At 35.6% G+C, this 16104-nt stretch overlaps 1 protein-coding gene and 1 long non-coding RNA gene across 3 annotated transcripts in view; one reads left to right on the forward strand and one right to left on the reverse strand.

The window, feature by feature from the left end:
• Positions 1-3280: 3280 nt before the first annotated feature.
• Positions 3281-16104, forward strand: part of LOC120525630 — a 65365-nt gene continuing 52541 nt past the window's right edge. The window contains exon 1 of the long non-coding RNA XR_005632990.1: positions 3281-3529. This is a non-coding gene — a long non-coding RNA (uncharacterized LOC120525630). The remainder of the gene's footprint in view (positions 3530-16104) is intronic.
• foxa2 (forkhead box A2) lies at positions 12078-15460 on the reverse strand. Of its 2 annotated transcripts, none has more exons than XM_039748093.1 (2): positions 14641-15460; positions 12078-13404 (listed from the first exon to the last, which is right to left on the reverse strand). In XM_039748093.1, exons 1-2 carry the CDS (start codon positions 14707-14709, stop codon positions 12226-12228), a joined length of 1248 nt encoding a protein of 415 aa, XP_039604027.1. In that variant the 5' UTR covers positions 14710-15460; the 3' UTR covers positions 12078-12225. The 2 variants fall into 2 exon arrangements, with proteins under 2 accessions (XP_039604027.1, XP_039604028.1); XM_039748094.1 differs by lacking the exon at positions 14641-15460 and adding an exon at positions 14486-14542.

Raw genomic sequence — 16104 nt, forward strand, 5'->3', positions numbered from 1 at the left:
TCATCACTTTTCTGAGACAAAAGTCAAATTCATTTAAACCAGAAATTATATACTGTATATCTAGTATAAAATATCCATTGTAATCCAAGAAGCAAACTGAAATACAGAAAGGGACTCTTAAATGCTAGGAGCAAAGCACAAACCAGCCCTACATGTTTAAAAATAAAGGTGCCAGAGTAGTCCTCCAACACAATGCCATAATGGAACTATTTTTGCTTCCCAAAAGACCCATCCATATGAAGGTTCCAGAGAGAACTTTTATTTATTTACATCTGGAACAGGCTGCACAAAGTAAATAACCATGACTTGATGGTAAAAGATCTGTGCAATACCAATGACTCATGCTTTTAAAAGGACTCTTGCAACATACAGGCTAGGTCCTGGTTTTCTTAATCTGTTAGTGCCCTGCTGGGTAGCCTACCATAAAGATTTCAGTTTTTTCTACATATTAGGAAGCTTTTCAAAGCAGAAAGAACCAACTTTGTATGCAAACAACCCTCCCCAGAATGAAATGATGCTTTGTCAAGCAATGGTTCTACAAGGAACTACACAATCCAGTAAAGAACCATAAAGTGTCATTAAAGGATCTGTATTTTTAAGTGTAGGCAGAATGTGAGTCCATTGCTGAATACATAATCATACTACATTTAAAAATGTCAGCTAATCTGATGTGCACTTCTTTGGCATATGGGAAGAAAACCAGAGAATGCGTGGAAAACTTAACACAATTCATTGTACGCAGTGTTGGGGATGTGCACTCCCCAAAGATTGTAGTCAGACTTGAATGCAAACCCAGTCTCTTGCAGATGAAAGTCAGCATTGCCAGCCACGGACAACAGCATGTCCAGCTGAATTCAATTCTTTTTCAGTTCCCACCATTATATATTTAAATATGGTCTCTTGGCATCTTTTCTTTATTCTTGAAATTAATTTAGGTTGCAAAATACTAAAGCAAAGTATGTTTCCTGATGCTGCAAAGGGTAGAGAAGACTTCAGTTACTTTTTGTGTCTATCTGTCTTTGTTATAAAAGGAAAAAAAAGCACAGTGTATTCACCAGTAACTGCCATACAAAGACAGAATACCAGGTCCATAACGTAAATTAGATATAAAACAATCTCCAGTTCTACTTTCAGTTTTCCCTGAATAGAGGTATGTCTGTTGGTTCAGTAATATGAAACCATTTACAACTTTAACATTAAAGCCAATTCCAAATGATACTGATGGTGCAGTAGTTAGTACTCCTGTCTCACAGCTCTAGGGTCCCAGGTTGAAATGCCTGCCCAGTCACTTCCTATATAGAGTTCACATCCCTGTTTGACATGTCTGTGTCAGTTTCCTCTGGATAATATTAATTCCTCCGGCATCTTAAAGATTGACATTTTGAGCTAATTTGCAAATTTGAAATAGTCTCATTGACCAATTGTAGGTGTGTGCATGTGAGCATGCCCTTTGATAGACTAGTGCTCTGGCCAAGACTGGTTCCTACCTTGTGTCATGTGCTGCTAGACCAAACATATATATGCCCTGAAAATCACCTGTAAATCTCCAGATGCTCTGTATTCTATTTTTGAAATTCCCAGTCCTTTAGTGAATGTACAATACTGCCAAAGCTTTGACAAGACAAATATACAGGAATTTTGGAAGCATTTGCAATTTTTCAGCTCATTTTTTTAATTGTCCTAAAATATACCTGATAATGTTTTATTCTCCTTGCTAATTTCTGTAATAGTTGCAAAGGCATATTATTTCACAAAGACATATCTACCATGCGCCACAGTTTGCACAATTTTAGGGTCGCTTGGGAAGCCGGAGTATATCCCGGAAGCATTGGGAGTAAGACTAGAGCTGAGTGAGGGAGAACCAGAATTTGCGAAGCATGGCTGAGCACCTTCAAGCACACATCGACAATCACTCACACCAGGCTGATTCGGAGTCACCGGTCGGACTAAAAGACGCGACTTTAGGAGACAGAATGCAACCGCCATGTGTGGACATGAAATAGGTCACCGAGACGAGACTGAACACCAGGCAGGTAAAGCTGTGAGGCAGTAGTGCTGACCACTGCGACACCGTCACTTTCACTTCTGATTGAAAGTGGATAAACAATGACAAAAAAATCCCATAAAGTAGCTAAAGTCTTTTTAAACAATTTAAGGCTACAACGTGTATTTTTTTAGAATTTACGCTGAATGTAATTTGTAAAAAGCGACACATTCGAAATTAACTACATGAAATTAAGGAATCACAATTCATTGCCGTGTAAAATACAATATTTATGCATTTATTACCGATTTGAAGAGCTGATGAAACTTTCGTATATATTAAAAAAACGGCTAAAATCAATTATAACGCAAGTCCCTAGAAATTAAAAATTTAACAGAATTGAAAAATGCTAATAATTACCTATATCATATGTATTACTATTGTTGTGTGGAATATGGAAACAATTAATTTGAATTTACTTATTTTAAACCTGCCACATTTTTAACATTGTGAATATGCTGGCGCCCATTATCAAAACCACCACTAAATTAAAACATCTAATGGTAATGAATGGGACTAAGTACGACTTTCCTTTAAAAAAAAAAAAAAAACGCAATTTAATAGCATTGTTTTTAATTTTTCACCAGTCTGATATTTGAACCGTTTAGGGTTTCTTAGAGAGTCCGGGTCACATATTGTATCGCGTTAGTATAGGAATATTTAACGGTTTTTAATTAGGTACTGTATTTATGTAATAACCCCAAAAGCCTGAGATAATATGTCAAAATTATTGTAGTTTCCTCTTCATTCTAAATCTCTTCTAAAGGAAACTTTACATTTTGAGTGTCACCGAATCTTTAAAATGGATACGCAACACTTAAATTGCAATGAAACATCAATATAGTTTAAAAATATATGAACTTCATTTTTGGACAATTGCCAGAGACACAATTTCATAAATAACGGCGCAGAACAATAAGTAACTGATCTCCCAATGTTATTCAAAAATAACCAGATAGACTTGGAATAGGGTTTAGAACGGAACAATAATATAATATAATATAATTATTAATCAGACCTATTGATAAATACAGCGTAATATCGTCTGAATAAAACTATGTCCACTAATTCGAAGGAAAGCATCGAAATGTAACGTAACACGTCTCCTAATAATAGCTGGTGATAGTAAGTTTCAAGGTAAGGTACTGTAGTTGTACTCACTATCATGGAGCTGGAGAGTGTTGACGTGTTGCATGTTGATTAGCACATTCAAGAAAGAAGTTCACCCTCCACTGTAAATGCCACAACATTGACCCTTTAAACCAATAATATAAAATGTAAAATCTTCAGGTTGGTTCAAGGAAGCTGTTAGCATCGCGTATTTCTCCATAACGTTTTTTTTTTTTCTTAACTTAAAACGTGCTTCTGAAAGATTTGTATTCAAAATAATTTTTATGCGTGTACTTAAGAAAACTCATTCGATATATTCCATTTGCATCACCGTGGTTTTTCCAGGATAGGCTATAGTGCAATTTGAAACCAAATGTAAGTTGTGCTCTCTTTATTAACTATATTATCTCAACTAATTTCATTACGGCTCTCAATTTGGTTAAACCCTAGATTAAAATACACGGCTACCTACAATACACGTTATTTAAAGTTATTTATTCATTATTATTTGTGCTCTTCCTTCCATTTAACTGGAGAATGTAACAAAACCAAATTTACCCAGAAATATTTGTTTTTGCTACTCTTTACCTGAATGTATTGACTCACGTGTCTCTATCTCTAATCTCATTTCAAAATTCGCAACAACTAACCCATCATTCCGTGCTTTTTAAAACTTAAATTTCTTTTCGAAAATCAGCGTATGTCTCTTTCGTTCACTTTCTTTATCTCTTGATCCTTCTTCCTTCCCTCTTGCAAAGACATTGCTTGACATATTTATAAAAATGATTTCATTAAACTTTACTGAAGCAAAGAGCAGTCGCCACACGACCTGTGACTGTCCGACTTTATCCGGTCAACTGCAGTTTGGTCTGACCGACTCGAACTTCCCGCCGTCCTCCTTTCGTAATCTTCATGAAAAAAAGTTCTAACTTCTGAGCTGACAGGGTATGGTATATTTTATCCAAAAATAACAAATAAATTCGTTAAAATGATAAATGGCACCGTTTAAATTAATATTTGTATTTATTTCATGTAAGCGTGAAGGTAATATTCGGGATGCGCACTACACAATAAGTCATTGCACGATCTGTGCAGAAATATTGCATACATATTATGACAGTCAAAAATAGGATATTTTGTTCATAAAGTATATACCAGCCTAAGGAAGTGAATTCTGGATTATTGTGTATTTTGAGTTGTTCAGTTCGGTAGTGTATTACGAATTTGTAAAGTTTTTAATCCTGTGTTTCGTTCTGGGCCGTGCAATCAGATGCCGATCCCAGCAGCACTCGGGACAAGGCGGGAACAAACCCTGGACCGGACACACTCGTGTGCACCCGCGCTCATGACAATATGATATGATATGATATGATATGATAAACGATAACCTCAAAAAATAAAAGACCTGACATATAGAAATTAATTAATTAATTAGAAAATGTAATATAGAAAGAAAGAAAGTGGATTTAGGAATATTTAAAATTGTTATTTTTCTTATTTTAAACTGCCCTGTAAAAAATATGTTATTACATTTTGACGTCACCCAATGAATGCTTAGATGTCTGCTCTAAAATAAAATGTATCATCATCAGGTATACTACTAGATCTGTCTTAAAGCAGCTATAGCAGCACCAACAGCAAAGATCTTTATCGTATTTTCCATATTGGATTCATTTTCTTATCATGCGCTCTTCGATGCAATGCACCAATAAAATAAATTTAACGGAAAGTGAAGCGAAAGTCGGGCGAATAATAGTTTTTCGCTTAACCACTGACATTATTAAACAGATTGTCACATGCAGACAGAAAGTGGTCCAGAGAGGCGGCGAAATAGATGATGCGGCTCAAAGTGAACTTTAACAAGAGCAGCTTTAAAATGTATCTGTGTTGTCCTTTAATATACTGTGGGATAGATGCTTTCCTCCGCTAAGATATGGGATTAGAAGTCTTTCCAAAGAGAGAGGAGTTAAGTCGGGATAGTGTGAACTGTCCCACCCCTCCAATAGGCTAAAGCAGAATTACAGCTTGTAAGACGGGCATCCCGCAGTCTCCCAGGAGACGCGACTCGACTTGGGTGTTCCAGGCTCTGCAGGGATACACTTTTCGCATCTTGTATGTTTCATGTATAGCCATCATTTCTGAGAAACATATTGGCAATGCTAAAAATTAACCTGCCGTGTTTCGGCATAGCGAGGATCAAGCAAAATCGTTTTGAAAGCGTCGCCTTAAATTTTACAAAATTTATTCACATACATGAAAGTTCTTGTTCGTCTTTGAGGTTCAGGTGTGAAATATTCGATACATCATTGCTGTCCAAGATTAGTTTTTTTCTCTTTGAGTGTGATCATCAGATTTATCCTTATGAGATTAATGAATAATTAAGGAAATGAGCTGTTTGAACAAAATTAAGTAAGTGAATTAATAAAAAGAATATGCTTCACAATTCAGTCGTATTAATAAAATGAAGAGGATTTACTATCAGTAAGTACTAAAATCTTCAAGAAAGACTTTATTTCATAACATGTAACAAAAGAGAATACGCCTACGCACTTCTCAACCAGAGCAAATCTGTGGTTTTAAACATTTTCCCAATCAAATTTTATTTTTGCGTCCACTTGCAATCATAAATATAACAGCTGTGACATGATAGATAGATAGATAGATAGATAGATAGATAGATAGATAGATAGATAGATAGATAGATAGATAGATAGATAGATGATCTCTCGAGGTTTTATTCAAATATAGCCCAAGACTGCAAAGTATAAGGGAAGTTCCTTTACGTTTGCGTGCATTACACCGTTTCTTGAACTCCTCGTCGTAAAAAAGAAGGTAATTGTTTGTTGAAAATATGATAACTGGTATAAATTACTTTAAATCGCATTACTTTAGTTATATTAAAATAGAACTAAATAAAATTAACAAACAAGCGTTATGCACTAGGCCAATCTTGTTGTCAAGGCAACAGTAAATTACTTGGATGTAATGTAAACAGACCTTTTGAAGGTCTCATTCTTTTCTCTAAATAAATGAATACGTTGAATTTATATATTTATATCGAAAAATGAATGTATTACATACACACAGTCATTCATATATACAGCTCTGTATATTATTCTTATTAATTTAAGCACACTGTACTAATTTGTGTAATTTAGCTATAGAAATTAAAATGTTTTTAGAGAAATTGTTCCTTTTTTGGCATTATTTATCTTAGTCTCCCCCGGAATGTTTACTGCGATGAACTGCATTTCCTTTTTGGCACTTAAGAACAACGATGATCACATTAAACTGTGTATAGAAAACTGTAATCAAGTGATATTTACATGATCGGGTGTCTAAATATTCAATACATTCGTATGTAAACAGGAAATTTCATTCAAATGGAAATGTTTAATGATTTGATTTTCAAACTGAAAAATTTGGCAGGGAGATGCGTATCTCCTGATATGACATTAGCTTTTTAATGCACAGTGTAAAGTAAGAAGCCTGATACCTTTGAACCCAGATATCAAAAGGCCATTCCCATTTAATTCAACGCTGAAGTGGGCTTGACTGAGGTTATTCCCCCATCAAAGGATCTGAAATGAAGTACGTGGGTATACACTCATTTAATGACAAGTAATTGACAAATCCGAGAACTTGCATTACCAGTGGAATAGGAGGGTATTAATTATTTAAAAACGATTAGCCTTTCTGAGAGTCCTGCACATATCCTGTCTTGTACTGGAAATATAGCCGGATCACAAAAGAAAGAAAGAAAGAAAGAAAGAAAGAAAGGATTTTAAAACTAAGCCGACTGTTTAATGGTTTAGATAAGGATAATAGTGTTATTAAACAAATAACTGTACTAACAGATTTTGATCCTTAACCAAAAATACAACTGGTTATCAGTTATTATATATAATGAATAACACAGTTGTGATCATTCAAGTATTGTCATTTGACATATTTCCATCAAGTTTAGAAATAAATATAATCATGCTTCTCTGATTCAATAAGTCAAGAACAAAGACATGGGTTTGATTCAGCCGTGCTAACACAAGCAAAATCTATCTATCTATCTATCTATCTATCTATCTATCTATCTATCTATCTATCTATCTATCTATCTATCTCGAGTTTCACGAATAATTAAGGAGCAAAATTAGAATTAGATAGAAATTTCTATGTGCGCACGTGTCTTATTTTTTCCTGACGTTGTGAGGACTTATATAGTGAAGTGTGTCTAAAGAGTGAAACTCCGGCAAACTGGACAGTTTCAAGTGTTGGAACTCATTACTGTTGTCTGTGCGTTAATTTGTTGTGAAGTGTTTATTTGTATAAGTCCTAAAAACAAGAGCAAAGTTCTCACAGCCAACACGACACAAAACATTTCTACAGGCATCAGTGAATAATTCCCGAATGACCAAACATTATTGTAAAAATAAATATATGCATACATAAATAAATAAAAATGCAATACTGGATTCCTGTACCTTTTGTAATTTCAAGTAAGAGTAGGCCTCGTTCGCATTTCTCTATACGTAAATTTGAAAAAGGCTTGATTGTACTGTAACTCTTAATTATGCATCATAATTCTAAAATAGCACTATATAATTAAAATATTTTGCAAAATATGAATCATAAATATTGAAGGGCAAGGCATAACTAAAACACTTGATTTTGCTTTGAGGCGTGTCTCGAAAAATGAATAGCTTTAAGGAAACCTTCAGTCAGATAACTATAAAACAGACTGGACACCTCAATAACAATAAGGATGCACTGGACTTACCCAGGTAGCAATGTATGTGTATTTTATGTGAGTGTTAAATGCGTTTATTTTAGATGTGAATCTTCTTCATAAAATACTCTCTTCGTTGTTTTATCCTCTATATTCACAGGTATGAATGTTCTGACAGTCTCTGCCTCTTCTAAATCACACAGGCGCTGTTTTGAAAGTTCGGATTATTCTACAGAAGCCCCTAAGCCGCCTAGATATCCTTATCTGAGTCAGTGCTGGAAATGTCGGAGTCCTTCGCACCTTTTACTGGAAAATATACTGACTGCGGAAAGTTTCTGCTGTTGACATGCAAAGCACCAATTAACGATGATTCGGAATGGCATTTATCAGGTTGCTATATCAAACCTTGACACAACTAATAACAAAGGTTCAGAAACAATTAAGTTCATAAATGAAAAAGTGAAAGAAGCTTGTACCTGCCGCCTTTGCTGTGCCTCAGCTGCGCAGACTGCTCTGTAAATGGGCTCGCCACTTCGCAGCATTTATTTGAGCTCAAACTCTGTCACTGTTGACTTTAGCACAAAGCAAAGATTTCACAGCCGCGCTAGTTTTAAAAAAATGATTATTTTACCAAGATATCGATCAACGTTATAAAAATTCAGTTAAGCATAATGGCTAAAATGAAGAGTATACGAAATATAATATCTGTGTAAATTTGCTAAGTGTGACGTGTTCGTGTGGTAAGTTTACCCTCTTGGAATTTGGTTTTAGATTTTGTTGTGTTTACTGACTCTGTTTATTCACAGATCGCGACGGTATAAAGCGGGTTTGCAGTGTCATGCTCAGAGAAAAAAAAAACTGGAAGGAAAAACACCCTAAAGTAAAGTATTTATAGGTTTCGAGTAAATCGAACGGTGGGAAATAAGAGCATGCGGACTCTGGGAAGGACAACGGGTACTCGAGTACTGGTCTGTGGGAGAGAAGACTTTTTTGACTCATCAAAATGACATCCGAGGTTTTGATTTATTCGGAAAGAACTACATTTTATCTGTTAGGATCAGTGAAGTGGGAGACACTAAGTAGTTTAAAACTACCCCCCTGACAATGGCTCTGTGATATGGAACATAACAGGTTAGAGCATCGCATTCAGAGTTCATTGTTCCCAAATCTGCCCTATTTTCCCCTTCTATTCTCCTGCATCCCGGGAGGCTTTTATGTGGTAATGAAACAAATTTCATGCTTGGATCGCAACGTGTGTGTCCTCCCGCAGGACAGAAACAGAGAAGCGACTGGGTATCTGCCATGGGCTCGGCTTTCTTTGGACAATGTGGAATTTAAGCAGGATTTAAATGTTGTTATTTAGGTTCGGCTTCAATTTGTCCCTAAAGTGTTATGCGTGGGAAACTAAACGAAATTGCAGTTGGGCAAAAAAAAAAAAAAAGTCTCGTCTAATGTCAGCCCCCCTGTTCTACACACACAGGAAAAATAAGAGGGAAAAAAGAGTAACTTTTGTTGTTTAACTACATGATTTGTATATAGTGTCTCAGCTAATTGTCACGGCAATTTTCATAGCTGAAGTGATTCTAAAATTTTAGAATTTGCATGCATCACATGAAAACAATTCTAATGAAATGTTACTTTGTCAAAAACTCACATCTGTCCACTTGAATTTTAGATTTTATACTTCTTTATTAGCATTTTAATCATGTAGGACTGAAGTAAATGTGAAAAGAAATGGAATAGGAAATATAAAAATATTGAACGCTGGGCATTTTTCAGCGCATAAATGTTTAGACATGTGTGCATACTGGCTCTTCATTGCTGCAGTGGTGATTTACAAACTTTTAAAGACTAATAAAATCTCAAAATGGCCATTTTTATATGGACAGAGGTCTGTTGGAAATAATGAACAGAAGGGCCAAGACGTCTCCTAAAGATCCCACTCACTTATAGTAGAAGACGACTCAAACGAAATGACTTGGTCTGTGTGTGCGTGTGTATATATATATGTATATATATATACATCCACTGTATTTATATACTGTATATAGCGTGTGTGTGCGTTTGAAAAGGTGTTTTAATCGCTGACTAAAAAAATGGTCTGCTTTATAACTGAATTTACTTTAGTTCTGAATAGAAGTTCATCAGCATTGTCGTGTAGGTTACTAGGTTCAGATCCGTCTGTTCTGAGTTTCCACGTTCTCCTCTTGTGTGAAGTAGATGTTCTCCAACATCTCAAAGACTTGTGTATTGAGTGTTAAGTTGATGGGCTAATTTTTATTGGCCCGGCATAAGTGAGTGTGGGCGTGTGAATGTGTCCTGCCTTGAACTTACCGCCCCTAGTCCTGGGTTAGATCCTGCCTTAAGCTCAATGCTGCCAGAAAAAGCATAGTCTCCCGGGGAGCCTCTACTGGTACAGGGTGGTTTGACCTATTAATGGATGTGTGAGAGCTCTCTCTCTCTCTCTCTCTCTCTCTCTCTCTCTCTCTCTCTCTCTATATATATATATATATATATATATATATATATATATATAATTATTCTATTAAAAATAATTTTCTATTAAAAATAACAATTTATTCAAAAATGGTTTAAAAAGGACAAACATAATGATCACGTAGGGATCCATATGCTTACTCTTATAAAGCCATTTAATGTATAAATAATGAAGCGCATGACATACTAAATGATACTTCAGACACAAAAGTGGTCCTTCAGACGTGTTTTCCTTAAATTTAAAATACTGTTTTCTTGTGCTCTTATTTAAAAAAATATATATAATCTGCTCCAAAGTAAAATAATCAGATGTAGTAATGCACCAAGAATAAAATGTATAAACCATAAAATGAAAAAAAAGTAGGTGAATATTTTTTTTGCGCTAAGTCAAGTGTAGAAAATATTTTATATTATATTGCGAATTGGAGAACAAACACGATTTGAAGAGATGTTTTATAACATACAGTAACTATTAAGCATTTGAATCATTCCTAACGATGGATGGATAGATGGTCCTTCTTACATACAAGTTAAAAAAAAAAACTTTTTTAAACAGAATAGAAAATTATACCTTAATGACAAATGTTCTTATTTTCTAATTTCTTATCTTTTTATAGTCTATACCACTAAAAAGTGTTACATTGCTGTTCACGTCATCTTAAATTTTGCATTAACACATTCTAATGCACAATATAAAACGGTCTGCATATCTTTGTATTTTACCGTTGTTTACCAAACTATTTTCCTATAAGAAATGGTTTTGTCTGATAAAATTTAAAGAACTGATTGATTAATCTATTAATGTTCTGCACTTGTCCGCGATGTTACATCAGTAACAAAAATAATTATAAAGGAAATGGATACTACAAAGTGGAGTGTATTTATACTTTTGCGCAAAAATATGTACCTTTCCTTCTATTGTTTTACTTAGCAAAGGCATTCCGACTCTGGCTTTGTGTTGTTTATGACAATCACGCAGTTTTAAGAGACTAAAAGGCAGAAAGATAGCAGACAATCCGCCTTCACCTGGCGCCACTCGGACTGCATCACTCGAATTTTTACTCTTTCGTGTTTGGAGTTAGAGTAGCCCAATGGATATTAAAGACCTTGTAGTAAAGCCTCTTCAGCACAAACTGGGTCTCAGTCATAACTTAACATACCTGCCTTCATAAGCATACCTGCCTTGTTTAATAGGTTAAGTATGTTTCATATAAATACCAGCTTACATTTTCCCTATATAGTGTATAGCACTTTCATCTTATAATACCGCGTAAATTTGGTGAAACAACATACTTATCAGATAGATAGATAGATAGATAGATAGATAGATAGATAGATAGATAGATAGATAGATAGATAGATAGATAGATAGATAGATAGATAGATAGATTTCTATGTGTGACGACATGCGCAAATTTATAATAAATCGTACAGAATTTAAAAAATTTCAAATAACCACTTAAATATAGGGTTTTTGCAATTCATTTTTACTACCAGAATACACATTTACAATGCATAAATAAAAGAATACACAAACGATAAATTACTCGTTTGAAGCACTTCACTCTCCCAAAACAGTATCTAATAGTCAATTACAGCAATATATCCCAACCTTTATTTTATTATTTTACATAGAAACCGTACTTTGGTCCATATTATTTTAATCGCATATCATTTATCATTGCATCCGTTTTACAAAAAAACAAAACAAAACAAAAAATATGTACTAAACAAACTTGACATCTAATCAGAGTAGAACATCAAAAATATTCAGAGGTCATATGCACAAACTATCATTTTACAAAATTTACAAAGTGTGCGCGTGAGGGGTAGTTCATTGGCCTTTAAACGCTTAGGAGGAGTTCATGATAGGTCGAGAATACACACCTTGATAGTAAGACGCGGTTTCACTGGAAATTGGCGACGAGTCTAAGCCCGCTTTGCTCGCCATTGAGCCCATGGAAAGGCCTCCAGCCATGGGAGAGCCATATCCCGAGTAATGCATCACCTGTTCGTACGTTTTAAGGTCCATTTTGTGATGTTGTTGCTCAGACGACATTAAGTTATTAATAGAGAACGGGTGATTAAAAGAATAGTGGTGCTCCGGTTTGAGGTGCGTCTCATGGGCGAGAACCGAGTGATGTTGTGCCATCAGGTGCTGCGCTTGCGATGTTGGGGAGGCTGTGTGATCCGGACTGACAGATTGACTGGCCTTCAGGTCCGACATGGACCGCTTCTGCTCGTTTGAGGAAGAAGACGTCGAATGGGGGGATTCGTTGCCGTTGCAGCTTTCCGAGCTGCTGTTGGAACCCCCGTCAGAAGCTTTCCTAGAGGACTCCTTTGAAGTCTGGATCTTGTCACATTTGAAGCGTTTCTGTCTCCTCAGATAGCATCCGTTCTCGAACATATTGCCAGAGTCTGGGTGCAGGGTCCAGAAGGATCCCTTGCCAGGTTTATCCGGTGATCTAGGCACTTTCAGGAAGCAATCGTTGAAAGACAGCGAATGGCGAATAGAGTTCTGCCATCGCTGCTGGTTCTGTCGGTAAAAGGGAAAGAGGTCCATGATCCACTGGTAGATTTCACTGAGGGTAAGCATTTTGTTGGGCGATTGCTGAATTGCCATTGTGATCAAAGAGATGTAAGAGTAAGGAGGCTTTGCGTGAGTATAGCTTCTTCTGTATGTTTTGGGGTCCCTCGAGCGGTTAATGTTGGACTGTCCATACATTGGACTCATAGCGTTCATGTTGGTATACGATGTCAAAGCATTCATTGCTGGAGCCTGAGCACTCATTGGGCTCATGCTAGGGCTAAGAGCCGTACTCATACCAGTCATGCCAGTCCCCATACCGTTCATAGCACCAGGTCCCGGAGACATGCCAGTCATAGAGGGGCTCATCCCCGTGTTCACATAGGACATGTTCATGGAGCCTGCTGTCATGTTGGCTGTGGTGCTCATGCCGGACATTGTCATGTAGGTGTTCATGCCGTTCATTCCGAGTCCGGGGTTCATGTTTCCAACAGATGTGTAGCACTAGAATAAAAGAAAAGAAAAATATAAATAATGAACACCAAACAATCTACACATTACGTTTTACAATAGAAAAGTTCTGAAATTGTTTATCTATTTCATAATGACATTATTACATGTATATATATGGCTGACGCCTTTATCCTGTGAAGGCAGCAGTTTGTCATTTAGTTTGAGAAAATAAACTGCTTGTATTACTACTGTTAAATAAATTCTTGTTAAATGAATTTAAACTGTTAGATTTCAACTCTTGAGAGAACAATACATCCTCATTTTTTATTTGTTTGAAAAAATTATAATGAAAGCAAAATCGCCAGCGTCAAATAAACTCTTACAGAGTAAAGCAACATTTTTCCATGTATACACTTCTAGGGTTAATGTAGCGCTGACGGGTTTTCTGTGGCATTAAATGTTACGAACAGTCACTAACAGTACGGTATATATGAGATATTGCTTGTTAGAATGCACATACTTTTATTTAGTGAAAATATCCTCTGCAAGCAGACAGATTTAGTAGCTAGAGTATTCAGTATTCATTAACTTTACTGTATGATTAATTAAAAATGTTGTAGAGGGCGATTTTACACGATCCAAATAAATAAATTGGTTTTATATATATATATATATATATATATATATATATATATATATATATATATATATATATATATATATATAAACAGTGTACACACGTATATGTATAAAACCGCTTTTACTTATGCGCGCATGTGTAAACGTGTGTGTATTTCACCAGCCAAAATTATGTGGGTTTGTAATATAACAACCTTCTTACTAAATAGTATAATGATAAAACTCTGCATTAATTTAAAGAACCAAATTACAAGTACACAAGTAAAAAACACATTGTGTGCATTGTTATTTAAGCCGCGACATTTCCTTAAGGACATGTCCTTGTATAGTTTACTGGTGCGATTGTACTTTCTGTTTATCTGCACACTATATATACAAACATATACACATACACATATTTGGGTATAGGTCATATAGTGATGCAGTAATCTTTGGTTCCTAAAAGAAATGCGTTTGTTCAATTGTTAGTATTAGAAAAAAAAGTTTTTCTCACATGCCAAACTCAAGTTTGCAGCGCAGCTCAGAGATCGAGGAGGATTTGGAGGCGCCTCAAGTCAATATTTGATCACAAAGTTAATATTATCTCAGGGCTAATACTGAGTTGTATAAAAAGGGATCGGCTTTAGGCAAAAAATAAAGGCTACCCACCTCTGGTTCTCCGTAGTAGCTGCTCCAGTCAGAATGTTCGTGTCCTTCCATTTTTACTGCGCCCAACATCGTGGAAGCAGCAAAACGCGTAACCTATAACTTCTCGAAAGAAGATAAAATACAGCTTCCCAAGTTAAAAATCACAGGCCTCCAAGTTCCCAGAAAACAGTTCTTATTTGTAGTGAAGGGTTTGTTCATGTGTAGGTTTCGATACAGTGGTGCCGAGAGGCTGTGAATAGCGTCTGATGATGACAAGACCTGAAGTGACGTTGGTGGCTGGCGGTAGTCTCTATGATATAGCTGTGAGTGCCAGACGAGCCTCCAATCCCTATTTCTTCGCAGCCCTATTTGAATAATCAGCTCACACCTAGGCGTGAGACTCCTCGGCTTGGCCCTCTATTGTGCACCTGCACTAACTATAAAGAATAAAGCCATTTGAATGGATTCATTAAACCCTAATCTGATTGCCTTTCAACAGAAAAAAAGACTGCTTTAAGTCATGCTACACTAATGTGTGTGCGAGAATGTTTTTCTTTTTCTGTTTATCAGCTTTTCTCGATTAGATTTAAACATAAAAGTTGTATTGCAATATTTATAAAAATAAAGAACAACAACGACAAAGCAACATTTCATTGGGCTGCAGCTTTAAAAAACGAGGTCTTTCATGGAAGCGTCCCAAATTATAGTTTAGCAGTTTGGAAATTTTGCATGGGCATGATCTCTTATTTTGCCAAAACAGCCTTGGCATTACAATAATAATCTGCTTCCAGAATCTACGTTTTTTTTCGAAACACAGTCAAACGTTTAGCCAAAGACGATGATTTAGGATTAGAAAATAGTTTTGAATCAGTGTAAGATAACAAAACCGTAAATGAATTTAGAAGCACAGTAATAAATGGATATCGATTAAAAACATTTTCATTAATTCATATGCATAAAATATGAAGCATGTGGTTGCATTACATTACCAAATAATCTCCTTTCTACTCGTTTCTACCTGCCTGTCTGGCAGGTGACAGTGCTTTCTGCTGGTAAAGGCCAGTCATTTTATTGATTCTACAGGACACGCTTGCTGTTTGAGACATTAAATAAAGCAAAGTTTATTTAATGTGTTTGATCATCAGAGATTTAACGGATCTCTACAGTGATGGCTGATAAAGCAGCCTTCAGAAAACACCGCTGCTCTTTGAAGTGGAATTAATCTTAGCATTTCTCTTCTAATTTATTTACCGATTACATAGAGACTAAGAGGTAAAATATTTACGGGACTCTTATTATAAATAGGGCTAACTAGACAGTAAAATGCATTCCACCGCAGTAGTTAGTGTCAGTGTTTCGTTCCCCTTTTGTGACATAAATGGATGTTTGCACGCAGGTCAATTTTAAGATTTTGTATATTCAGTGTTTTTTAATTAAAAGTAATCAGAATAACAAAAGATAAATACACACATATTTAAATATATA

The sequence above is a fragment of the Polypterus senegalus genome, chromosome 3 (genome assembly GCF_016835505.1).
Source record: "Polypterus senegalus isolate Bchr_013 chromosome 3, ASM1683550v1, whole genome shotgun sequence".
Classification (NCBI taxonomy): Eukaryota; Metazoa; Chordata; class Cladistia; order Polypteriformes; family Polypteridae; genus Polypterus; species Polypterus senegalus.

Bases quoted from the DNA above. Each gene is read 5' to 3' on its own strand.
- foxa2 (XM_039748093.1), bottom strand. From the start codon at position 14,709: ATGTTGGGCGCAGTAAAAATGGAAGGACACGAACATTCTGACTGGAGC. The intron at 13,405-14,640 runs GTGGGTAGCCTT...CTTTTATTCTAG, and splicing joins GCTACTACGGAGAACCAGAG to TGCTACACATCTGTTGGAAA.